The 26,857-nt window shown below is 42.3% G+C and overlaps 1 protein-coding gene across 7 annotated transcripts in view; it reads left to right on the forward strand.

Moving 5' to 3' along the window:
* Positions 1 to 26,857, forward strand: part of ANO4 (anoctamin 4) — a 381,130-nt gene that overhangs the window by 18,095 nt on the left and 336,178 nt on the right. For all 7 annotated transcript variants that reach the window (XM_070600724.1, XM_070600723.1, XM_070600719.1 and 4 more), the window contains exon 3: positions 2,953 to 3,204. In XM_070600724.1, coding sequence (XP_070456825.1) covers positions 2,953 to 3,204 — 252 coding nt within the window. The remainder of the gene's footprint in view (positions 1 to 2,952; positions 3,205 to 26,857) is intronic.

Here is a 26,857-nt window from a genome sequence, read left to right on the forward strand (position 1 = left end):
TAAAAAACATAATGGAACATCAATTTAAATGGAGCATTCTGGAATTTTACTTTTATGGCCCAGTACTCTTTTAGGAGCTGTGGGAGATCCAAGAGTAAAGATCACAAAATAAACAAATTTGCATTAGAGGTTTAGTCCAACCAACATGATCAGGGGCAGTCCTGAGGTCAGTATCATTGAGTTCAGTCTCTGTGGCTCTGGTTCCATCGCAGTTCTAAACATTGAGAATTTGTGTTCTCATTGATTATCTTCAGGGCTTCATAGCCCTCACTCAAGAAAGATTCACTAGCCTCACTGCATTCCACTTAGTCACCTTTTAGGAAGGTGACCAACCAAGAAGAGTTCAAACAATCCAGTTGGCATGTTCTTATGTTTGTCAGCATTTCTTCCCATTCCTCGAACATTGTGGTCCATTGAGATCCCTCGATGAAAAATTGTTCAGAAAGGAATGAATAACCCAAGAGCGATTTGTAGGGGAACAGACCCCGATTCCATCTCCCAGAATCCCTCTTGCGCCTATTCTCTTAGTGTAGCAGGAGGGCTGAGTGGTCCAGAGCCCCTGTGTTGTCTTTGGTGAGCCTGGGCATAAATCTTGACTGTTATGTCTGTGTAGCTATTGACCTTGAAGAAGTAATACTGTCTTTTAGCCTCAGTTTCCTTATCTGTCAAATGGGAAGATTAGTATCTCCCTCACAGGGTTATGCTGAGGTTCAAATGAGGTGGTACTGGTAGATCCCTTAGCACAGTGCCAGTAAGTGTCAGACAGAATCCTAATTTTTAGTGGATTTATTATTTTATGACAGTAATGCAGACTGTTCGTTCCTAGGCTTCAGCCACGGCTTCTGTGTTGATTACTACTAGATTTAAAACTCTGGTGCAATTTCTCTTGATCCTCATTTCCATTTTTTTTTCAGCCTCCTGCCAGATATTTTCACATAGATATTTCCACTAAAGCTCAAACTCCTCATGTCTAAAAACACACTTAACCTTCCTCCGCCCTTGCAAAGCCAGTCCTTCTGATTGCCACAGTTAGGATGAGGAAATCCACCATGTTGTTTGCCATAAGTCTTCTCTGACATCTTCCCAGTGAAAAAAAAAGCTACCTGGTGGCCCCAAACGCCTTTCTTTCCATGTCAACGTTGCATGTCTTTTCCTTTCTTGCTGCCAACATTTAAATTTGGTTCCTCAGTCAGGCTTACCTGGCCTCCACTTCACAGCATCTTGCATCACATGCCACTGGCATCCAGGAAGAATTCAGTGAACAGTGTGTATCTATTGAGTGCCAGCTCTGAGCCTAGCCTTGTGCTAGGCTCTGGTGAGAGAGGATTGAGGCAAAGAGCTAAATAGAGAAACAGTGGGAGGGAGTTTCAAAGATGACTAAGACACCCTCTAACCTTGAAGGCTGCTCAATTCATGAGGGAGACACATGCAAAGAAATAACTCTTGGCTGTAAAGTGTTGGCAAGAATTGTCTTATGTGTATCGATGTTCAAGTGGTTTCCAGCACAGTGTAGGGTAGGAGGGCTGCCCCAGGCACCATCATCCAGTCTTCAGAATCCACGCAGGCATCCTCCCTTGTTACCCCTTTTGGGCTGTCTTGGTTCCTCAACACCCCCTCCCGAATTTGCGCTTTCTCCTTTGGCACCTCCAGTTCCCGCACATCAGCACCTTTTACTGGGCCTCCTTTGACCATGGCTATGAAAGCTTGGGTCAATCAGAGGGCGCCCCCTAGGAGAGGTCACCAACAGAGAAGGATGGGGCCAATTCTGGGTATTTTGCTAGCATTAATTTGATTATGCCAATCTTCACTTTACGAACTGTCAGGGATATTATTTTGCCCGCCAGATCAAATCTAGTTTTCTTACTTTGGCATTTAAGACCCTTAACTGTCTTCTATCAACCTACCTTTCCTTTCTTGTTTTTGTTTTCTGGTTACACTTATATGCCTAAATCCTGTATCTCAGTTGCAAATGCAAAGGCCTGGAGAAGTCAGGCATGTAAGACAAATGAATGAAGCAGGCTGGGAGTAAGATATTAGGGAATGGTGGGGACTGTGGCAGACTGGAATTCCCTTACTCCACCCCAAGGGAGTGGCTGCTATCATTGCTCCAGCTGCCAGTTGCCATGTGGGAATGTGGTCCAGTGTTGCTTAATCTCTAGGAGAAGATCAAGAGATTTTTGAAGAGAAGCCAGAAAGCTGGATTTTTGTGACAACTCTCTAGATTTTTCTTGTTGCCAATTTTAATTTAAATTTTACTTCAAATTAAGAAAAACATGGGCTAAACAAAACACATCTGCAGAACAGATCTGTCCCTGGGGCCTCTAAGTTGCAATGCTTGCCTATAAGGCCAAGTTCACGCCACCGTCTCCATGACCTAGTCTCTCCACTTAGAAGGGCTTTCTCTCCTGAAGTCCTGGGGAGAAGTTTCTGTCCTATTTTTAAACCATTTCTTTCAACTTGCTTTGTACTTTAGTTAGTTGTAGTTTTGGGAAAAGAACATAGATTTTGGACTCAGATCTGGGCTCAAATTCTGCCTCTGGCACTTACTGGCTGCTTGACCTAGGACAAGTTGAAACCCAGTTTCCTCATCTGTAAACTGAAACAGTAATAGTCCCCTTGTGCAGCTACTGTGAGGATTAGAATCACTTATGCAAGTACATAGTAAGCCTTCAGTTAATTTTTCATTGTGAACATAAATCTTATCTCCTTTACTGGACTCTGAGCAGGGCAAAGACTGGGCACTTAGCACATACGTGTATTTAGTAAACATATGTTGAGTAAGTGAACAACATTCATCAAATGCAACGATTCCTGCCTGTAAATTAGTAACATGCGTCCTTATCTTAAGTGGTGTTTGATTAGACTCACAGCTAAGACTTTTGGGAAATTCAAAAACCAATACAGTATGAGGCTTTGATTGCTCCTCCTCACTTAATGTGTTTGTCTCACCAGGTTATGATGTCTCTGGGCCTGTTGCAATTGGGCTCACCCACTGGAAAAATCCTTATGCACAAGGCAGACCCACCCTCCCGTCGGATCTGCCTCTCTTCGTCTCCAAAGATGCAGGCATCCCTGTGTATCACCAATCCCTCACCCGCAAGACTGACCTGGCCACGCCTTTGTCTTGCCCAGCCTCACTCTCCATCACTCCAGTGCCTTCTTACAGCAGCAGCAGCCAGGAAACCCTGAGTCAAGACACGACAGGTAACAGCGCTGGTGTCCTGTTGGAGATTCAGGATTCAATGTATTTAAAGGTTCCTTCACGCATTTGCCTGCTGCATCTACGTTCATGCTTGTGATGCTGTGGACTCCAACAATTCCTCCATATTCACTGGCCTTTAATGGGTTGGCTGTATCTGAAGGAAGGTTGGATGTGTTTAGAAATATCTGGTCTAAGTGTTACTGCTATTTGGTAAAATGTCTTCTGGAAATCAACTCTGAATCAGAATTCCAAATTTTGTCACATGAATTTTTATTTGTTTAATTTCTTTAATCCTCTAGTGACAAGGCATCTATCTTGGATTAAACTCTTATATTCAAAGAAGTTATCAAAAATCCATTTTGAATTCCTTAGTGACTACCAATTCACGTTGCTGCACCTATTTGATCTATGTCAGGGGTCTGCAGACCACTGTCAGTGGGCCAGATCTGGTCTGCTGCCTGTTTTTGTTCAGCCCAAGAACTAAGAATAGTTTTTACTTTTTAAAAATGGTTGATGTCTTTGTTCAGGCTGCTATAACAAAACACAGCAGACTGGGTAGTTTATAAACAACAGACATTTATTTCTCACGGTCTGGAGGCTTAAAGTTTGAGACCAGGTTTTGCCACCATGGTTGAGTGAGGGCCCTCTTTTGCGTTGCAGACTTGTAGTATCCTCACATGGCGAAATGGGCAAGGGATCTCTGTGGAGTCTCTTTTATAGGAACACTAATGCCATTCATGAAGGCTCTACCCTCAAGACCTAAGCACCTCCCAAAGGCCCTACCTCCTAATACCGTCACATCAGGGATTAGAGTTTCAGCATATGAATTTTAGGGGAACACAAACATTCAGGCCACAGCAGCTGAAAAAAATTAAAAGAATACTATTTTGAGATGTGAAAATTATATGAAATTCAAATTTCAGTGTTCAAATATAGAGTTTCATTGGGACACAGCCATATTCATTCATTTATGTATTATCTCCGGCTGATTTGCATGACAATGGCAGAGTTGAGTAGTTGTGCCAGAGACTATATGGCCTGCAAAGCCTGCAATATTTACAGTCTGGCCCTTTGAAGAAAATGTTTGCTGACCATTGATCTATATGATCCTTGGGTGTCATGACTTAAGTAATCAGGGCAAGAAAGGTGCTTACAACATTTTGCCTTAAGATTTATCACTTACATAACACTTTAAGTGAGTTACAGGAAGATTTACCTATGCAAGGATAGCCAGTAAATTGTTTTTACTTCTAAAGTCTGAGCCTAAGATTTAAATTATGCAAAATCTATCCCCCCATGTTTTTCTTCTATAGAGATAGCACTTAGAGGTAATCATTTAGTTGGGCAACTCCATTGTGTAATTCCTGTTCTGGAAATAAATCTTTGAATGTTTACATTCAACACTGACAATGACACTCAGCAATTCACAGATGCTGCCACCTAGAGATGAGATGCTGATGTAGAAGTTCCAGATTATGAGTTGTTGTTAGTGCCATCAAGTGGCTTCTGACTCCCAGTGCCCATGCGTACAGCAGAATGGACCCCTGCCCAGTCTTTATGCGCCATTCTCTCACCTTCTGGTGCTACATCAGACATGCTCTGCTGCTACTCATTGGGTTTTCATGGCCAATTTTTTTGGAAGTGAGTGACCAGATCCTTCTTCCTGGTCTGTCTTAGTCTGGAAGCTCCGCTGAAACCTGTCCACCATGGGTGACCCTGCTGGTATTTGAAATACTGGGGGCATAGCTTTCAGTATCACAGCAACATGCAGCCTCTACAGTATGACAACCTTCAGACGAGTGATGTGGTTCCCTAACTGGGACATGAACCCAGGCTATGGTGGTGAAAGTGCCAAATTTTAACCACTAGACCACGAGGGCTGGCAGATTATCAAAAGCGATCTTTAAAGTAGTAGATTGCAGGCTCCACTAAATGTTAAGAATCACCATTGCACTTGTTTAAAAAAATGAAGATTCCTGGATCCTACCCCAGGGGGTGTTGTATTCATGGCACAGAGCTTCAGTCTGCATTCTGCAGGCTGTTCCCCTCCTGGGATTCTGATTCCCAAAGTTCTCATACACAACTTGGGGGGCTCCCTCCAAAATGTATTTGGTTAAGTGGCTAGATGGAAATCCAAGAGATTGACATTGCAGAGCATTCGGGGACATTTGCATACCATCAGCTCTGCCCTGGCGAAACTAACCATCTTTCTGGTTGTCTTGATTGATGGTCAGTTTGAGATTAGAAAGGTCATGATCTGGGGTGTGGACATTTTTCCACATGTAAGTGAAATTTCCTGGGTTTTAATGTTATCATGAAGGAAAACTGACTCTTCTTGCTTTAAAAGTTTAGTAAAATCTAAAGTTAAGAAATAAAGTGCCACCTTTGGCCAGGGTAGCTGCGAGGTGATGGCATTTCTTGGCAGAGAGGAGTGTGAAATGGCAGCTGCCAGATTAATGTTTTATCACGTTTCTCTGAGTTGGCTTTGCTCTCTTTCTAGAGCACCATTCTCAGAAGCAATCCGACTTTTGAGGATGTTTCTATTTTTAACTTGTAGGTTTTCAAAAACAAATTAAAAGCCCTTATTTCTCTTCATTCCTGGGAACTTTCCATCAGCAACTGTTATTATTATTATCTGTATACTACAGATTAAACCTGATCATTTAAAGGTATATTACACAAGTATGTGGTATTTTATTGTATAAAATTGTAGATGCTGATGTAGCTTTTGTAAGTCTCAGTTATGATTATATGTAGGTCAATTTTTGCATTTATTTGATTTCTTACAGCAATTTGTGGATTTTAATATGTATTTTTTTGTGTGAAAACTTCCAGTTTCCTTTCTTCTTTCTTCCTGTTTCTTAAAAAATAGTCTTTAAATTTTTTAAAAATGTATACTTTCTGGTGAGGAAGATTGGCCCTGAACTAACATCTGTTGCCAATATTCCTCTTTTTTTTTTTCCTCCCCAAAACCTCATTACATAGTTGTATATCCTACTTATAAGTCATTCTGGTTCTTCTCTGTGGGATGCTGCCAGAGCATGGCTTGGTAAGTGGTATATAGGTCTGTGCCCAGGATCAGAACTGGCAAACCCTGGGCTTCTGAGGTGGGGTGTGCAAACTTAACCCCATGGCCACGGGGCTGGCTCTAAAGTTAGTTGACAACTCTGGGGTGAGATAAGTTAGATCAACTATACCAGACTGTCCTACAAATTCCAGACTGTGCCAGACAGCCCTTCGTAATTCTAATCTATCCTTCTTCTGCATAAACGTCAGGTCGGATGTAGAGGAACTGACAAGTTTTAGGCACAAAATAACTATAAAATTATTTGTTGATTGTCGGAGTTTCCCTATCTTTAAGAATTTAGCCAAACACTTTTAAAAATTATTTTTCCATTTTATAAATCCCACCACTCTACATTTCTAGAAGCAATTAAGAAAACATGAAATGACTGGAACTTCCAGAGTTTTCATTTTATTGAGGTGTTTTCACTCTTGCCAACATCCTATTCCGTCATCCTTTTCCTTCATTGTGTAACTAACTTGTACAGTAGGTTCTCTTGTATTAGACTTCATTTAGTTCTGCTTACCACTTTGGGCAGTGAACAACATGTGAAACTCTGCATGGTGGCCCTGGATGTAGTGTTCTTTCCTCATGGCACAGAATTTTTTTTTAAGAGATTTTATTTTTCCTTTTTCTCCCCAAAGCCCCCGGGTACATAGTTCTGTATTTTTAGTTGTGGGTCCTTCTAGTTGTGGCGTGTGGGATGCCACCTCAGCATGGCTTGATGAGTGGTGCCATGTCCGTGCCCAGGATTCGAACCAGCAAAACCCTGGGCTGTCGAAGCAGAGCGTGCAATCTTAACCACTCAGCCACAGGGCTGGCCCCTGGCAGAGAAATGTTTTAATCAGAAAATAAACTGTAGCAGGTTAAGCTGGAAAAACAGTCTCCAGTGTTTGACTTGCTCTGTCAATCCATCCGTCTATCCATCCATCCATTCACCCAATACATGTGAAGTTCCCACTCTGTGCCATGTACTGTGATAAATCCTTGGTATAGAAAATTGAGTAAGTCATCACTCCTGTCTATGGAGCTCAAAGTCTACAGGAGAAGACAGATAAGTAAATCAAATATTTTAATTCAGTGTGATAAGTGCTTAAATAGAAGATTTCACATTAAGTGATCATATACACACATTTTTATTTACTTATTTTGCTTTCTTGGTGAGGAAGATTGGCCCTGAGCTAGCATTGGTTGCCAATCTTCCTCTTTTTTTTTTTTTCTCCCCAAAGCCCCAGTACATAGTTGTATATCTTAGTTGTAGGTCATTCTAGTTCTTCTGTGTGGGATGCCACCACAGCATGGCATGATGAGCGGTATGTAGGTCTGCATCCAGGATTTGAACCCCAGGCTGCTGAAGCGGAGCCTGTGAACTTAACCACTCAGCCATGGAGCTGGCTCCTCACACGTTTTTGTTATTAAATTATTTAATTAGTGTACTATTAAAATACTAATACTTTGAGACTGTCTCCATCTCTGATATTCTGTATAGCTTTGATACCTGATTTTTGGTGACCAAGCTGTACATCTTGTGTCACTACTATCACACAACTTACATTTTTGGTCATTTTCCACCTCCAATTGATTCTCCACCACTTTCTTCCATTGTATTCAGTTCCCAGTTTAATACTAATGACTTCAAAGCAGTATTTCCATGTCTGATTTCTCTGACAAGCTCTAAAGATGGATTTACAACTGCCTACCAGACTTTTCAGCCTAAATATATCCTACACATTTCAAAACTTATGTTCTCCAAATGGAACTTTCTTCTGGTAGCTCTCAAAGTTGAATATCTTACTTTCCCTGTTTAGTGGGTCAGACTCACAAGCCCAAAACTAGGTGTCCTCATGCATAACTCTCTGCTGGCCACCAGCTTCCACAGCTACCTGGCTAACATATTCATTATGGCTACCTTAGAAATGTCTCTAACTCAGAGCCTCCTCTCCATCCCTACTGACACTCCGTCAGCTCAAGCTCTCATCATCTCTACCTAGACTAGTGCAGCCATCTTATAACCAGCCCCCCTACCTCTTAATTCTTCCATGTACACAGGGTTAGCTTTCCCAAATTCATCTCTCTCTCTTTCTTGCTCCCTCCCTCCATTCCTCCTATCCCCTTCCACATATCCCACCTTGAAAACCTCTGTTGTTTCCCCATTGGCTTTGAATAAAGTCTAAACCCTTCATTCATGGTACAAGAGGGCCTCCCTGACTAGCTTTAACTGGCTATTGAGCATATCTCACCACTCTCTACAGATGCATCCACACAGTAATTACACTTAATCCCTTACTATTTGCTAAAGCTTCATGATTTTGCACAAACTGTGCCATCTACTTGGATGCCCTTCTGTACATTTTCCTCCTAGAAAATTTGTTCGTCAAACCTAGCTATAGATGACCTCCTCTGTGAATTCTTTCCCTTTCTCCCTCAGCATATTTAGCCATTCTTTCTGTTTCTGTTGGCAACTCCTATAAACATCTTGAATTCTGCTCTTATTACACTACAATATAATTTTATTTTCATATGTCTGGCTGGCCTACTATATGTAAAGTTCTTGAGAATTAGTGTCTTAATCATGTATTTGGTCAGTGTGGAGCCTAACATGTAGGAAGAATGTTTTCTATGACCATTTAAACTGCAGATTAGACACAGTTGAAGAGAAAATTAGGCCTGGAAGATAGATCTGAAGAAATTACCCCAAGAGAAGTATAGAGGGATAGGAGATAGAAAAACAAGGAGGATTAGGTTGAAATATAGAAGACAGCATGAAAAAGTCCAACATACATTTACAAGGAATCTTGTTCTGTTATTACGAGAATAGAAAGAATGGTGAGAGATAGAATATCAAAAAGAAACACAATGGCTGAGAATTTCCCAGAATTGATGAGAGACACACATCCTTTGATTTAAGAAACACAATGAATGCCAAGTAGAATAGGTAAAAATAAATTCACATATAAACATATTATGGTGAGTCAGCAAGAAAACAAAGAGAAAAATCTCAGAAATCTGAGGGAAAAAACAGATTTCCTGCAAATGAGAAAACAAACTGAAGATAGAGTTTCCAAAAGGAATGATAAAGTTCAGAAGACAGTGGATTGATATCTTAAAAGTGCTAAAGGAAATAACAGTCAGTTCAGAATTCCAAACTGAGCTAACTGATCGTTGAAGAGGGAGGTCAGCATAAAAACATTTTTTGGGAAAAAGATTGCAAAAGTGTACCCAATGCACACCTACTGAAAGAATGACCGAAAAGCTTATTCTAGGAAAGAAGGGACTTGAACCTAGAAGAAAGGACTACAATGAAAGAAATAATGAAAGAAAAAAATTTTTTTTAATTAAAAACTATTTTTATTAAAAATTTTTTAATAAAAAAATCAATTTTAAAAATGAAAAATTAATATTTTTAATTAAAAAATAGAATGTTTTTCAGCTGGGGAAGAGTTTGTTTCATGGGGGACATGTGGCAATGTCTGGAGATATTATTGGTTGTCACAACTTGGCAGGAGGTATTACAGGCATTTAGTGAATAGAGGCCAGGAATGCTGCTAAACATCTTGCAATGTACAGGATGTGGTCCCTAACTCGTCCCATGTTTATCATTAATTCTTTTTTTTTTCTGGAGGAAAATTAGCTCTGAGCTAACATCTGCTGCCAATTCTCCCCTTTTTGCTGAGGAAGATTGGCCCCGAGCTAACATCCATGCCCATCTTCCTCTATTTTATATGTGGGATGCCTGCCACAGCATGACTTGATAAGCAGTTGTAGGTGCGTGCCCGGGATCTGAACTGGTGAACCCCGCCTGGGCTGCCCAAGTGGAGTGCACAAACGTAACCTCTGCACCACCAGGCCAGCCCCTTCATCATTAATTCTCAATGCTGCTTCCTCCCTTTGAGTTTCTCTTCCTATGTGTTGTAGCTTGCCTTTGCAATGGGATCCCGCCTTTATGGAATTTCCAGGGTTCTGCTCTCTCCCCTTGGGCTGTCCTTGATAAAGTATGTCCTCAGCATCTTTGATTTTCCCTTTTCCATGTTTCTTCATGTCCTTTAACTCCTCTAGAATTCTATCTCATGTGCACCTAGGCCTTTTCTCGTTCACTTATACCAGTTTCTCAACTTTGGCACTATTGACACTTTGGGCTGAGTAATTCTTTGCTGTGGGGGCTGTCCTGTGCATTATAGATGTTTGGCAGCATCTCTAGTCTCTACCCACTGGATGCAAGTTGTGACAACCAAAAATATCTCCAGACATTGCCAAATGTGCCCTGGGCAGGGGCAAAATTACCCACAGCTGAGAACCACTAATTTATACCAATTAATTCTGGTCCTGTTCTCTGGAGCTTAGTGGGAGTAATCTGGTAACCTAATCACTAAGAATGGGTTTATGGGTTATAATGTTTTATCCTATATTTAACAAGGGCCTTTTGCAAACTATGCCCTAATTGAAAGCATGGATAGAATTTCTTTCCAAAGAGGGAGATTTTTACCTCCAAGTGACACTTTTGATACTTGCCCACCAGCCCCCAGTATACAGTGCTCTGAAATTATCTTATAAATCAGGCTCCTCCACTTGTGTTCAAGACCAGTGGTGATCTTTCTGTGTCTCCATACGGAGGAATAAACGAGAACTCATCCCTTTTGCCTCGTGCTCTCCTTCCCCATTCTCCTGTGTCTCACCACTTTCCTCCCATGGTCTCCTGGTAGAGCTGGGTTTTAGAAAGAGATCCTTAATGAACTCTAAACATTCCTTATGGATTTTAAATATATTTCTCATTTGTGAAAGGGAAGGGAGATGTGAAATGACTATTCTCTGTTCCATATCAGTGATCATTTTCCAAGAGTCCAGCTTTTACCAGTGTACCTACGGTCTGAGCACAGCACAGTGTCTTGTCATGGGGTGGAAGATTTTCAGGTACATTTCCTTATGACCTCATAGGGTTTATGGGTACTTCTGTATGTGTGAGCTCTGAAAACCTGAGCTATGCCAAATTGTGGTGATGCTATGAATTTCCCTGAGGTGTAGAGTACTTTAGAAGAGGTACCCATTTAATAGCCTGAATTAAATTTCTTTCAACAAATTGTGACCAGATACTTTCAGAAATAATGATGAAGGAAACAGAGGGGTTTTAGATTTCAGAGTTAGGGTGCCGTAAAAAGTGACCCTGCAACTCAAGCTACTAACGTGACCATGAGATGAGAGTAATTTGACCCAGCTGGGGACCTGTGTGCTCCCTTTTAGAGATGCCCAGAGGTGCTCATTGACTGTCCCTGTGTGTACTCTGTGTGCCCAGCTATCTAAGACTGAAATTTCTGCTCGAGTGTCAGCCCAGCTAAAATCATGGTACAGAATAACGGAGGGACAGCAACCCTCTACAAAAAACAGGACAATATGAATTAGACATAGTTTCTAAACCATTATATTTAAAGTGGGTTTCTTGTAGACAATATAGAGTCTTCTCTGGTTTTAATTGAGCATTTTATATGATTTTTTTTAATGGAGTGGGTACCTACCCACTTCTCTCTCTGCCTTTAAAATGTATCTTTTTGTCAAAATGCCCCTGAAGGGTTGTTTCAGTTTTAATCTTATGCTATGGAATTAATTTCCTGATAAGGTTTGTAAGGAATGTGAGTATGACAGTTAACCTGCTTAAGTTAGGATGTTGTAACCACTTGTCCTGGTTTTTTGGGAGGTGGTTTGTGGTGGTCTAGAATACTGGCTGGGTAAAAGATGTCACCATAGAAGGGCAGGTGTTTGAGTAGAGGTTGTTCAGGTGAGAGACTGGTGTTCCAAGCAGCAGGGTAGGGTATGAAGGCTGATGGCAAAGTGGCTGGGGTAAACGTATCCTTCACAACCAAGGTCAAGCACTGACTGCCTTTATCCATAGAGATATTGTTGCACATGGTGGTTGGGTTCTCTGGGGCTATTACTCTGATATTCCATTTTTTTGGCATTCCATGGGTTAACTGACATTTGTGAGCAGGCCCAGAATCTTAACCACCATATATATGTGACTTCCTGTGAAAAACTGACATTAGTTGGGGACCACCTGTACTTTGGAACTAAGAGGATCGTTGGGAATATTCATTTAACAAGAGAATTGGCTAAGAGAAATAAATACTGAGCTTTATTCAAGTTTTCTAATTTCCCCTTGTTCTCTTAAATTTGGCTATAGCCTTCTTTTCAGAATGCAAGGCCATGTCCTGTCATTTAATTTCTGATTCTAGCACAATCCTGTTAATGCCTTCTCTGTGTGTGGTGGTTATTTAGTTTTAGAAGATTGAAAACATCAGTGAAGCAAGGGAATGATTAATGGCACATGCAGACAAAGTCAATTAAATGATGCAGCTATGAAGTGACTTGAGGATTTCTGATATAAGAAACCGAAAAACTTGACTTAAAGCTGTACTAAGCCTGATTTGCAGAGAATGATATATTTTAGAATCGAAAGGCATTAAGATGCTCCAATAAAGTCATCCATTCGCTCAGTCATCTAAACTCATGCCACTCAATGTGGTCCTCAAAAGACAAAAGGGCCTGAACTGGGGATAAGCAATAGCGTCCAAAAGGGGTGGATATGAGGGACATCGTGGAGATAGTTTCAATAGGATTTGGTGATTAATGGATGTGGTATGTGAGTGAGTGGCTGTCCCAAGTATTTCCAGTAAAGTTAAATATGATACCGAAGCTTGGTAGTTTAGACCGGTGGTTCTCAAACTTTAAGGTGAACAAAAATCATCTAGACATCATGTGAAATTGCAGCTCCTCATTCAGTAGTTGGTGGGGGACTGGGTGAGGTGGAGGGGTTGGGGTGGGGGAGGAGGTGAGAGTCTGTATTTCTAACAAGTTCCCAAGTGATGGTCCCGCAGCTTGGAATTTAGTACCAGATGCAGATAACAAAACAATCTTATGCCAAAGAATCTATGGTTGCCAACAGTCAGGTGCTGTGGAGGGAAGGGATCTTCTTAAAGATCCTTGGCAATATTGCTTTTATCAAAACATGTCTCTGCGTTCCCAAAACAGCACTCCATAAAGACATTTGCTTTACCACCAGTTGTAAGTGGGAGGTCTCCTTATAACTCCATAACTGTGTTATGGGAAAGTTATTGATCTGTGAGGTATAAGTGTTCTAAATTTTTCATGTAAAGTTAGACACTAAAAACCAAACAAAAAAATTCAACAACCATGGTATTGACTCAAGAGGGAGCTTAGTTATCTTTGAGTTCCCTGGGAAATGGATTCTGAGCCAGAGATGTACATGTGAGAAGCATATTGGAAAGAGCCCTGGATCAGTGTGTAAGTGTGTGTGTGTGTGGGTGGGGGGGGGGGGCGGGGAGGGTGAAGGAAGCAGGATTGGGCTGAGAGAGAATTTGGGCTGTGACGATGCACAAAGGCCTCAGCCGACCACATACGGCAATCTGGAGCTGGGAGGGCCCTTCAAAATTGTCCCACAATGGGGTTTTATACCCTCCCATCATTGCCTGGATGCAGCTTGCTACAGGAAAGAGCTATGACCTTGAAAAGTTCTCTTTGAGAGCAAGGCCCAGAGAGAGACAGCTGAAAGCCATCAGCACCAACACTCACAGCAGCTGGGGGAGTGAGGTGGTGCCCTACGGCGTCTACTCCATCAGCTGATTGAAGTGAAGCTATTAAGAGGCTATAGATGGGAAGGCAAGTTGGCACGCACAATGGCGTTCTCAAGCTACAAGTTCAGAAGTCTCTGCAGGCCTCTGCCAGGATGGGGGAAGTGATGTCTGGTAACTCGTTTGTTAGAGTGCTGAGTTGAGGTGTTGAGTTGAAGTGCTGACTTTTTCAGATGTGGCTCATCAGAGTTCATCCAGCAGGTTTGTGAACACCCACTGACTTGTAATTCATACATCCAAGACCAAGTAGAGGAGCAGGGCTCTGAGGTCTGTGGAGAAAGAGGTCCAGCATCTGGGCAGAATTTCTGAGCAGCTGGATTCCAGTTCAGCTGGTAGTTCTCTCCAGCAAAGTGTGCCTAAAGGGTTGGGTAACATCCTTCTGATCACTGTTTGCCTTGTTATCTAGTTAGGAGGGTATGTGTTTGGAAAGCTGGTAGAGTTTTTGTCTTTTTCAGGAAAATAAACAACTGAATGATGGTTGTGATTGGAGAATGGGAGAGTTAGCTTTTTGCATCCTAGGTGGTGTGATGCATGGTCATTTGTTCAGCAGCTGTTCATTGATTGCTCACTACTGTCAAGCACTGCATTAGGTGCTGGCTAGACTGTAGCGACTCCAACAGACTGGGCCCCTTTCTTTATGGAATGACAGTGGAGCAGGCTACTGGATGAAACAGATATTAAATAATCACACAAACAGGAAAATTTGATTAGCTCAATGAAGGAAAAAAACGCTAAGGTATCTCTGCGCAGGCGTTGCTGGCCAGGGAGCAGCGCTGCCTCTGGCCAGACACGGGGGCTGGGACCCGTGGCGGTGGGCGGCGGGCGGCGTAGGCGGCGCCCCGAGCTAGGTTCCCCCCGGGGCTCCGTGGCGGCGGCTGTCGGGGGACGGATTAGCGAGCGCATGGCGAGCCATTTCAGCCCAGCTTGGGGGCCGAGGCTGCAGCCAGAACCCAGAGACCGCAGGCACACCGTGGCCGCCCAGGGCGAGCCAGGCTACCTGGCGGCACAGTCGGACCTGGGCTCCAACAGCGAGTTCTGCTCCGACTCACTCCAAACGAATGAAAAACAGTATTAAGGAGCATATCAAGAGGGGGTTTAATTTAGATTTTGGAAATGAGTAAAGACTCTGAGAGTGTGATGGTAAGTCGAGAGATCTCGAGGATGCGTTGGAACTGGTGAAAATTCTAATGAGAATGTGGAATAGGAATCCAATGACCTGGCTTCTCTTCCCAGCTCCACCACATACCACGTTACCTTCATATGAAGGACTTAACCACTTTGAACCTCGATCGCTTTATCTGTAAAATGATGCTGTTATGAGACTCAAATAAGATAAAATAGACAAAAGCGTTTTTAAAATCCTAAAATGTGAGTGGAAGCCGCTATTCCTGTTAATGACTCCGGCCCACTGATTCCTTCTCTCTCTCTCCTTACCTGTCTCCTGGCTTGGGCTTGGATGCTGAGTTGAGTGAGCTGTAAAATGCTGTTCAGCTCCCTTCTCTCGGCTTGTGGCTTTCAACTCTGACCATTACCTAAAGTAAGAAATACTTTTGTATTGTGATCTACTCCTACTACTGCATTTTCCTGCTCTCGATCACACACACCCGCACACACCTGAAAAAATCTTTCAGAAAGTAATACTTATCTTGATTGTTTGTCATGTACTCTGATATTTTTTATTCCATTCTATTCTTTTCCCCAAAAAAGTGCTAGTTATGATCCATTAAATTGATGTCATTGCCTGCTAGTGAACTGCAACTTATAATTTGAACAACATTGATCTAGATAGTACCTCAAATCCTTCTGAAACCATGTAGGGGTCACGCGGTAATATTTTTGTTCCTGGTGTGCGTGTGAGGTCTATTGTACAAGGAGATTATCTCTTTGAAGACTGATTATTAATGTTCTTTGAAAATCATCTATGAGGCCTATGGCAATGAGACTGTCTCCCAGTGTTGGCAAAGCTGTGATCCCTCAAAGGAGCTCTGTGATCCCTGAAGTTCAGCGTTGAGTCAACACAGATATGTGGCAAAGGACCTTGTATCCCTTAGCTGTTACCACAATAATACTGCATATTGAACAATCTCCAAAACTCAGTGGCATACAACACTGAACATTTACTCATCTGGGATTAGGTGGCTCTGCTGATCTTGGCTGGGCTCACTGAATGTCTTGGAGTTGGCTGCCTCTCGGCTGATCCAGGCTGATCTCAGCTGGCGCAACTGAGATGACTCAACTGTGTTGCACAGGTCTTTCATCTTCCAGTAGACTAGCCCTGGCATGCAAAAGAAAGCATTTCAAGCTTCTGTGGGGAACATATTAGGCAATATTCCATTGACCAAACCATGTCACATGGCTAAGCCCAGAGTTAAGGATGGGGTAGAATGTCTCTCAGTGGGAGGGCACTGTGAAGTTACATGGGAAAATGATGTGGAATTAGGGAAGGATAAGGAATTGGAGCCAATGACACAATTTATCATAGCTGATCTCAAACACATGATCTCCTTGACTCAAAACTTGCCCCTTTTTTCAAATAGGTCTCAGATCTGAATCCGTGAGGCTATTTGCCTGAAAGAGACACCGTGCTATTCTCTTCATACCCTGGTTAGATTGTCCTCCTTTGACCTAAACTTCCTTGTAAAGGCCTCTTCTCTTCAGGGCAGATCATCTTAGGAAAGCAGATGTTTGAGGACAGCCTGCCCTGCCGATGTGGGAGATGCGCCTGCCCCTGTCTGAATCCTAGTTGTGGGCATAATTTAGATTAAGCACAACCTGCACTACAGTTTTTACTCCTGTTTTCCGCAGTTCTTCCTAGGAAGATATTTATGCCATTGTGGTATGGTATTTTGAGCTGATTCATGAAGTTAGATAGCTAAATGAGAGAAATTTTAATAAGTAAAGCTAACAACAGTCTATGTCAAAATATTATTTTTTGTCCCATTCTTTTCCCTAAGACAGCTCTGAATTTCTAGCTATCGACTGGACATCCTTACCCTCATGTTTCTGCAAGCACCTGTCTAAACCACTTCTGTGTTCCCTGTTTCAACAAACTGCATCACCTCTATCGTCTTAAACAGAGTGAAGGGTCATCTTTAACCCCTCATTCACAGCCATTATCCATCAGTTCTTTTTCTCTTGTGAAGAATAGCTGGCATCATTATTCAGCCAGATGCTGAAATTGTTGTTTGTTCATTTACTGGGCCAGGTTCTGTGCTAAGCACTGGGGATGTGAGGGTGACTAAGACATGACTCCTCCTCTTTGAAGCTTAGCATCTAGTCAAGAATGAGGCAACACATAACTCATAACATGGAGCTATGAATAAAGTGTTTTCTTTAATCCTTTCCTACATCTAATTGCTCATCAATTCTTGCTCATTCTGCCTCAGGAATGTACCTCAACTCTACCCTCTTCATTTCTGTGGTCACTTCCCCTGCCGTGGATCAAAGCTTTCTACTCTCTTATCTGGACTGGGCAGTAGCCTCCCCAATGGGCTTCCTGTCCTCACTCTTCCCAATATGTTCTCTCTTCCCCCAGCCACTTGCTGTCATTTTGGCTAAAACATTGATCCCAACATGCAATTCCTTGGCTTGAAAACCGTGAGTGGGTTTAAGTGAGGCATGGAATTATCATTTAACCCAGCAATTCCACTCCTAAATATATAACCAAAAGAACTGATAACAGGGTTCAAACAAAAAGTGGTACAGTTATGTTCATAGCAGCCCTATTCACTATAGCCAAAAGGTAGAAACAACCCAAATGTCCATCAGCTGATGAATGGATAAACAAAATGCGGTATATCCATACAGTGGAATGTTATTCAGCCATGAAAAGGAATAAAGTATTGATATATGCTACAACACGGATGAACCTTGGAAACATTGTGTCAGACGCAAAGGGCTGCATATTGTATGATTCCATTTATATGAAATATCCAGAACAGGCAAATCTGTAGCGACAGAAAGCAGGCTAGTGGTTACCAGGGCCTGGGGTGGGGAGAGGCAAGAATGAGGAGATCTCTTAATGTGTATAGGTTTTCCTTTTGGAGTGATAAAATGTTCTGAAACTGGATAGTGGTATGGTTGCATAACATTATGAATGTATTAAGTGTCTCTAATGGTAAATTTTATGTGTATTTTACCACAATAACAAATGGAAAATAAACCATCAGTGTTATCCAACCAGCTATAGTTTGATTTCAGACTTCATAGCATGGGGTTCAAGACCCTCATGGTCTGGCCTGATCTGTCTTATTAGATCTGTTGCTCCCATGCATTCTATGTTCTGGCTCTACCTGGTGCACTGTAATGTCTTCCTGCCTTTGCTTATGCTGAACTTTCACCTGGAGTATCCTGTTTCTCCTCCTTTTCTGCTCAATGAAATTTTGATCTGGCTCCAATGCCATTCCTCTGTGAGGGCTTCCCCATTCGCCTTTCTCTGTGTTCCTTATTTGGACAATTAACCACAGTGAGTCATAGTTGAGTGTGTTTCTTCACCCTGCCAGATGGTCAGCGCCATGCAGGCAGGGAAGATGTCTGATTTGAATTTGGATCCCTATGGCCTTGCACAGCATGTGATACATAATAGTTGGTCAGTATTTATTGAATTAAATGACTTGATTATTAAGTCTTGGTTCTGGTCTTAAACTAAGGCTGTATCTCTAATCCTTAATTTAAAACTCTCTAACTATTGCTATACTTAGATTGCAATCATCCTTGATTATCTTCATCTAATTACCATTAATTGACTTAACCTTAACAAATTGATTCCTAGTTTACCAGCACCTGCTCAGCTCAACTATTTGTTTTCTTGGCAGTTGAAGCACTCACTTTGCTTCCACCTGCTCTCAAATTTGCTGATAGTGTTGCTAACGTGTTCTCACCTCCCTTCCCTATGTAGAAAAGTCCTTTGAAACCTTAGCATTTAACCATTTTCCCTGTTCTAGGGAAAATGTGACAGAGGACAAGTATTTTACTATCTATTAGGGGATCATTTGGTCTTGGCATAGTTTGCAAAGAGGGTCCGAGTGATAAAGTACTGGCGGAGAGCGGCTGGTTTACCCAGGTCAGGTCTTCTTCACATGTCATTATTTTCTCAATTGTTAGATACTATTTCCTCAAATCCTTCTGAAACCGTATAGGGACACCATTTCCTTGCCTATGGCAACCACCAGTCAGTTCTGTTTCTATGAGTTTGGGTTTTTAAATTTCCACATATAAGTGAGACCATACAGTGTTTATCTTTCTCTTTGACTTATTTCACTTAGCATAATGCCCTCAAAGTTTATCCATGTTGTTGCAAATGGCAGTCTCCTTCTTTCTCATAGCTGAATAATATATCGTATATTTATTTACCACATCTTTATTCATTCATCCATTGATGGACACTGTTGTTTCTATATCTTGGCTATTGTAATGCTGCAATGAACATGAGAGAGTAGATGTCTCTTCGATATCCTGTTTTCATTTTCTTTGGATATATATCCAGAAGTGGAATTGCTGGATCATATGGTGGTTCTATTTTTAATTTTTGAGGAACCTCTACACTGTTTTTCGTAACGGTTGTACCAATTTACATTCCAACCAACAGTGCACGACCGTTTCCTTTTCTCCATATCATCCTTGTCAGCATTTGTTATCTCTTGCCTTTTTGATGATTGCTTATCTAACAAGTGTGAGGTGATGTCTCATTGTGGTTTTGATTTGCGTCTCCCTGATGATTAGTGATGTACCTGTTGGCCATTTGTATGTCTTCTTGGGAAAAATGTCTATTCAGTCGTCTGCCTGTTTTTTAATGATTGAGTTTTTTTGCTACTGAGTTGTATGAGTTCTTTATATATTTTTGACATTAACCCCTTATCATATATGACTTGCAAATATTTTCTCCTATTTTTTAGGTTGCCTGTTCATTTTGTTGATGGTTCCCATTGCTGTGCAGAAGCTTTATAGTTTGATGTAGTCTCACTTGTTTGTTTTTGCTTTTGTTGTCTTTGCCTTTGGTGTCAAGTCCAAAAAATCATTGTCAAGACTGATGTCAAGGAGCCCCTGTGTTTTCTTCAGGAAGTTTTTTGATGTGTACTGCTAGCCTTGCATTTCAACATAGTAAAGCTGCTAAAGAAAATGTCTTTGCATTATTTTCCTTATTTAATTTTAGAAAGGCCAAGATTTCAATATTATGTATTCTGAAATACCACTTTACTTTTGAACCTTCCAACATAAAAAGGTAGATTAGTGAATATTCAGGATGAAACTAAAGGTGTCCTAATTTGTGCACAGAACATTATTTTATCATGTGATTGAATGATGAACAAGCATTGACCAGGAAGCCCAAGATTTAATATAACAAGGGTTGGGGGGAAGAACAAGAAATTAGACCCTCTTCTCTCCTCACCCCACTCAACATTTGATTTTTTTAAAATCTGTCTTGCTGCATCTTGAGAAAAATTTTTCTATATAGATTAAGTTGTGTGGGCTGGCCCGGTGGCGCAGTGGTTAAGTGCGCAAGTTCCCCTTCGGTGGCCTGGGTTTGCCAGTACGGATCCCTGGTGTGGACATGGCATCGCTTGGCAAGCCATGCTGTGGTAGGCATCCCACATATAAAGTAGAGGAAGGTGGGCACGGATGTTAGCTCAGGGCCAGGCTTCCTCAGCAAAAAGAGGAGGATTGGCAGCAGATGTTAGCTCAGGGCTAATGTTCCTCAAAAAAAAAAAAAAAAAAAAATTCAGTTGTACTACTTAGTGACAAATAACTTTATTCTTTGGCTAAAACATAGAATAGTAGCCAGAAATCTATTTTTAATTTGGTCTTATTTTGCTCTGAGTCTTTTAAAATAAACTGGAAATGATAAGACCTACATCGCTGTGTGTGTGTGTGTGTTTTTTTTTTTTTTAAAGGATTTGAAGAGTCAAAGCTCTGAGAACAGGGTTGGCACTTACTGCTGTTATTTTCATGATGATAAATTCAATTACATACTTAATTCATCAATATTTATTAAGTGCCTCTTATGTGCCTGCCATTGTACAAAGAGTTTTGGATGTAAAAATGAAAATGTAGGGTCAATGGCCCCTTCGGAGCTTCTAACAGGAAATAATTGCATAAATAGTTCTGGTTCACTGGAGTACACTTGTCTCTCATCACCTCCTTCCCTCGCACCGCGCCTGAGGTCCATGGATGCACCTGTTCCTTGGGCCTCTTCAGGGACTTTGCTTTTTCTGTTGTCTCTCTCTCCTGTTTCTTTCCACATAGCATGTACATTCACTCAAGTCCTGCATCGTAGGAACAAATAAAGAAACAAATAAAACCTAATTCCCAATCTATAACAAAAGTAAACAAACCAAAAAACCCCAACAAAACAAGTAAAACCCAACTCTTAAATCTAGAGCCCCCTCTAGCTACTGCCCACCATCCTCTCTTCACAGCCAAACTCCAAAGAGAAGCTGGCACTCATTCTCTCCCCTTTTTCACCTCTCCTTTCCTTACCTTGGCATCAGGCATCTCCCCCGACCCCTGAATGGGATGTGTGTGTCTTAGGTCATCAGTGACCCCCTAATCACTAAACGCAGTAGATATTTTCCCCATACTTACCTTTCCCCTCTCTCTCTGGGATATTTCGATTCTTGGGAGATCTCCTCCTTGAAGCTTTTTGGCCATGGGTTCTTCGGCCAGCACTTCTCTGTTCTCTTCCTTCACTAGTCCATTTCTTCCATTTGTCCCTCAAATGTTGATGTACCCAAGGAGTCTGACCCTCCTCTCTTATTTCATCTCCCCTTCCTGGACTGTAGCTATTACCCCTATTTCACCTGTATTTTTGGCTTAAATCTCCCATCTGACCTCTTCTGATTTCTTTCTAGACCTTTCCATATAGATGTCTCACAGGAACTGAACTCAAGTTAACCAAAAACCATCTTTTTGCCCCAATTTCTTGTGTCCCTTCTTTATTTTCTATCTTGGTGAATGTACTCAGTTGTCTAAGCCAGAAACCTAGAATAGCTCTAGCCTCTTTCCTCTGCCCTGCTCCCCACATCCGGTGATAAGCCTTGTTGAGTCTATCTCCTTTTCATCCCCACTCTCCCTTCCTTGATTCAAACTTGTCACCTTTGTCTGGATCATTATTTTGTCACTTGTCTTCCTTGCAGTCTCTCCAATCCATTCTCCACAGGGCTGTCAGCTTAATCTCTTTAAAGTGCCAACCTGGTTATGTCACTTGCTTTGTAAAAAAACTTTAGTGGTTCCCAATTGTCTAGAGAGTAAAGTTCAGTCTCTTTAGCTCTCCGCCTACCTCTTTTCAGTTTCATCGCTGATTACTCCTAAATCCTCTCCTTTCTCTGGCTTAGCTACTAAGGTAGGCTTGATAGTGAGGGCCTTGAGTGCTGTACACCAAGAACCTTGACCTTATGAAGGGTGGAGTCACTGGAAACTTTGCCTTTGAGGAAGGTGAATTTCAGAATTGGAAGAAGGCTTTGAAGGCTACTGAGTCCACTCACTCCATTCATTGCTGATAAGTAGACTTCTGTTTTCTGAACATGTTGCCAACCTGCCTCCGGTTCTTTATTCTGATTCATAAAATGCGAACAGTACCACCTTTCATGCAAGCATATTTTGAAGTCGAAAGTCACCATTAAATTCATCAAGGATGATTGTCCCGCCTTTCTATTACATTCCTTTTCATGAATAATTTCTGTAGCAGTTTTTCCTTCTGTCTTCATCCATCTATGCATATTACTTTTTGCACTTTTATGCTTTTTGCCCCCTTACTTTGATCAATGTATATGTATTCTCCACTCCCTCAGGACTATGGATTTTAATATACAGGAAAAAAATTCAACACTCAAAACTCGCCTTAAAAAGGAATAGGTGGAAAGTATTGTAAGGATCACATTATACCTGGAAATGTCCTAAGTAAGGCTCTTTGGATCAGAAATTGGCAGTTGAGGTCTTTGCAGTGGCCCTTCCCTCTTCATCCTGCAGCTTCTCTGCTCTGAAATGCTCTGACCCAGAATTGCACTGTTCATGAAAAGACTCTGGCCCCAGAGTCACCTGCCTTTGGTCCTGGCTCATTGTGGATTAGAGTAAGGCTGACATTGAACTGTACTTGGATGTGAGTCGTTAGTGCAGATGGTGGCCTCAGTGTGTGATGCTTGCCGCGAGCCCAGCGTCTGAGAGCAGATGGGCGCCTTCTTTTGCACCAGCTGATACTTGAATCCTCCTCAAAAGCACAAAGTACCAGTGGAGTGAGGTGGTCTGGAGCCGGCAAGGCAAGGAGCCGGATGCCAGCATTCTAACTGTCCTCTGTGGAAAGAGCTGCTGGCTGTGTGTCCTTAGGGGCAGATCTGGGATTTGGGTCCTCAGAGAAGACAATTTACTCTCCCGAATTTTGTGATTCAATGACAGATGCTACTTATATCCCTCTAAATAGTTCACAATATCTTATTTGATGTTCACATTGACCCTGTAAGGTAATATATTAAGTTTCCTAGGACAGCTGCAACAAATTGCCACAAACTTAGTGGCATCAAACAAAAGAAACATATTCTCTCACAGTTCTAGAAGCCAGAAGTCTGGAATCAGGATGTTAGCAGGACTGTGCTCCCTCTGAAAACTCGACGGCAGAATCTTCCCTTTCCTCTTCCAGCTTCTGGTGGCTCCTGGAATCCCTCAGTTTGTGACAGCATGACTCCAGTCTCTGCCTCTGTCTTCACACAGCCTTCTTTCTGTGTGTATGTCGTCCCCTTTTCTGTCTCTTATAAGGACCTGTCATTGGATTTAGGGCCTATTCTAATCCAGGATGATCTCCTCTTGAGATCTTTACCTTAGCTACGTCTGAAAAGACCCTTATTCCAAATAAGGGCACAATCTGAGTTTCCAGGTAGGCATATATTTTAGGGGGAACTATTCAACCCACTGCAGTAGGTATTAGCATACTCATTTGAGGGTGTGGAAACTTAGAGAAGGTAAGTGTTTTGCTCAGAGACACATTGGAGCAGGGACTCAAACTCAAGTCTTTGGACACCAAATCTCATATCTTTCCACTGGGTCATATCAGTCCCTAGTCTCAATATATGGGTATCTTTATGCAGGGGGAACATTACTTTCATCTCATGTGTGAAGCACTTACTGCATGCTCTGTGAAAGGCGCATATCCTTGTCACATTGAGAACAGACCGAAGTAGAGCTTTCTTATGGTTGAGACCAGAATCGGGGAAGAATGAGTTAATAATGGATTCCTCTGTCTTGGCTCAGTCATTTTTCTCTCCTTATCCTCTTTCCCATGTCTTCAGGGCTATCAGGAAGGGCTGGGCCAAGCTTAACTGCTAGGGTCCTGTGGTCAGTGTGGCTGAGCTGACTCGGTGAGGACATGAGACCCCTCCAACGTAGCTGCTTCCTTCCTTCCCTGGACAAAATGCGCCCATACCCAAACCTAAAACTTGAGAGGAAATGTAGATTAAAAAAAAAATGCGTATGAAATGTAGAAAAAAGTGTTTTAAGCTTCTCTGTACATTTCTGAGGAGGGCCAGGTGAAACTGATGGAGGTCAAGGTTGTGATGTGCCTTTCTTGAGCCTGTTTCCCCATGGAACACCCCAGCATCCTCCAGCTGTCCAGGACCCCTCCTCTGGCCTATTCCCCTGGGACAGTTCTCGCACTCTCAAAGTTTTCCTTTCTTTTTTGCCCCCATATAAAGACTCTAGTCCTATGTGCTATTTTCTCGGATTTTTTTCTTTTTAAACATTTTATTATGAAATATTTCAGACATAAAAATAATATGATGAAAACCTGTACCCACCACTCACCTGAAGATATCAAATATTACTTAGACATTTGAAGCCCCCATGTACCCCACCTTTCCCCATAGAGCTAACAGCTGTTCTGAGTTTGGGGTTTACTGTTCCTATGCATTTCTTTATACTGCTACTTCATTTCCTCTATCCCTCCATCACACAAAATCCTGATCCCAAGAGAATGTGGAGCTCCTTTAGGCTTTGAAGAAGGCCATTTGGGGTGACACTTAGGGGAAAGATGTGGGGTAATATTTATTGAGCACCTGCTGTGTACTGGGTTCTGTCAGGTGGTTTCCATCACTCTCCATCGACAGCCGCTATTTGTATGTGGAGTCATTATTCTTGTTTTACAGCCAAGAAAATAGCAGAGATAAGGAACTGCCCTAAAGCCTAACAGCTAATACCTGTTGGTACCATGTGTCTCTTTAAATTGCAATTCATATCTTTTGATATAGGGTCCTGAGGAGGGTGCTGGTTGGAGCACTGGCTATGAACTCGCTGTGTGACTCTGAATGAGCCCCTCACCTCTAGTCTTCCCTCATCTCTAAAGTGAGGAGTATGGAGTCAATCCCTAAGGCTTCTCCTGTTTTAAATTTCTATGAATCTCTTAAAAATATACAGACATAAATGCTTTCACCCTGTGGAGTCCTATCGAAGCCCCTTTCCCCTTCAGTCTCCCTCAAGGACATTCAGGTGGACACTTCTATCACTCGGAAGCCCTTTGTCACAGCCACATCAGCTTGTGAGGCAAAGATGAGGACTGTATCCGTCACCGTGGGCCAACCCCTGAGAGATGAGAAATGTGAAGTACTCGCGCCGGCTCTGCTGTCCTCTTCTCTCCACAGGCACCTTCTGGGCTTGTTGAATAGTGGAGTCAAGATGGAGAAGCTCATCAAGGTCGAACATGGTCTTTTCTTGGTGAAGAGGGATTCTGGCCAAGTCTAAAGTGGGCACTCTCCTGCTTCTCTTCCTGTGTCTCTCTCCTTTCTCCCTCTTTCTTTCTCTCTGAGAATTTTCTCCAAGAAAGGTCATTAGGGCCTTTCTTGATGCCTTCTGGCCACTTACAGCTGAGCTCACCTTTGCTATATGCTTCCTCCCTCGTTGTCTTTTCCTTTCCAGCTCCCGACTATGTTGTCTCCTTAATCTGCCCCAAACTCCAATTCTGCCAGCATGAGGATCCTCAGTGGTGTAGGAAGAAAGGCATCCATCCAGAAGGCACACAAGACTTTTGGCTGCTTAAGCCCCAGGCCCAGGTCTCATCCTTGGGCTGATTTATGCAGGTCCTTAGCATTGGGGTCTTCAAGACCAGCTTCAGGTTCATTGATTCACTGAGAGAACTCACAGGACTCAGGACATTGTCATACTCACAGCTAAAGTTTATTATAATGAAAGGATAAGAAGCAAACTCGAAAAGGTGCATGGGGCAAAGTCCAGAGGAAACCAGGTACAAGCTTCCAAGGGTTTTCTCCTAGTGGAGCTACAAAGGATGGGCTTAATTCCTCCAGCAGCGAATTGTGACAACATTCATAAAGTGTTGGCTACCAGGGAAGCTCATTAAAGACTTAGTGTTTTTCTTGGTCCTAAAGGCACCCTCTGCTTACCATGTATCAAAATTCCAGACTCACAGGGGCTGGCCTAGTGGCGCAGTGGTAAAATTCGCACTTTCTGTTTTGGCAGCCCAGGGTTCGCCGGTTCGGATCCTGGGTGCAGACCTACGTACCGTTTGTCGAGCCATGCTGTGGCAGGCGTCCCTCATATAAAGGAGGGGAAGATGGGCACAGCTGTTAGCTCAGGGCCAGTCTTCCTCAGCAAAAAAGAGGAGGATTGGCAGCAGATGTTAGCTCAGGGCTAATCTTCCTCAAAAAAAGAAAAAAAATCCCAGACTCCCAGAAGGAAAGCAGGTATTCAGCATGAACCACATTGCTTGCACAAACCATTGAGGGCACAGCAAGCTACTGTATCAGAAAATGGAGGGAACACTCCTGAAATCCAGGTTCTCAGATTCCAGCCAAGGGCCAACCTTGTGGACAAGCCTGTGTAAGGGAAGCAGCCTCAGGCCTGCAGTGCCACCTCTTTTCTGCACAGTCCTAGTCCTTCTTTCCAGGTTCTCGTTTTTTTCAGCTGCTTTCTGACATTTCTCCTCCTATCTCTCAAGCTGCCCCTGTTTCTCCACATCCTGGG

The sequence above is a fragment of the Equus przewalskii genome, chromosome 29, assembly GCF_037783145.1.
Source record: "Equus przewalskii isolate Varuska chromosome 29, EquPr2, whole genome shotgun sequence".
Classification (NCBI taxonomy): Eukaryota; Metazoa; Chordata; class Mammalia; order Perissodactyla; family Equidae; genus Equus; species Equus przewalskii.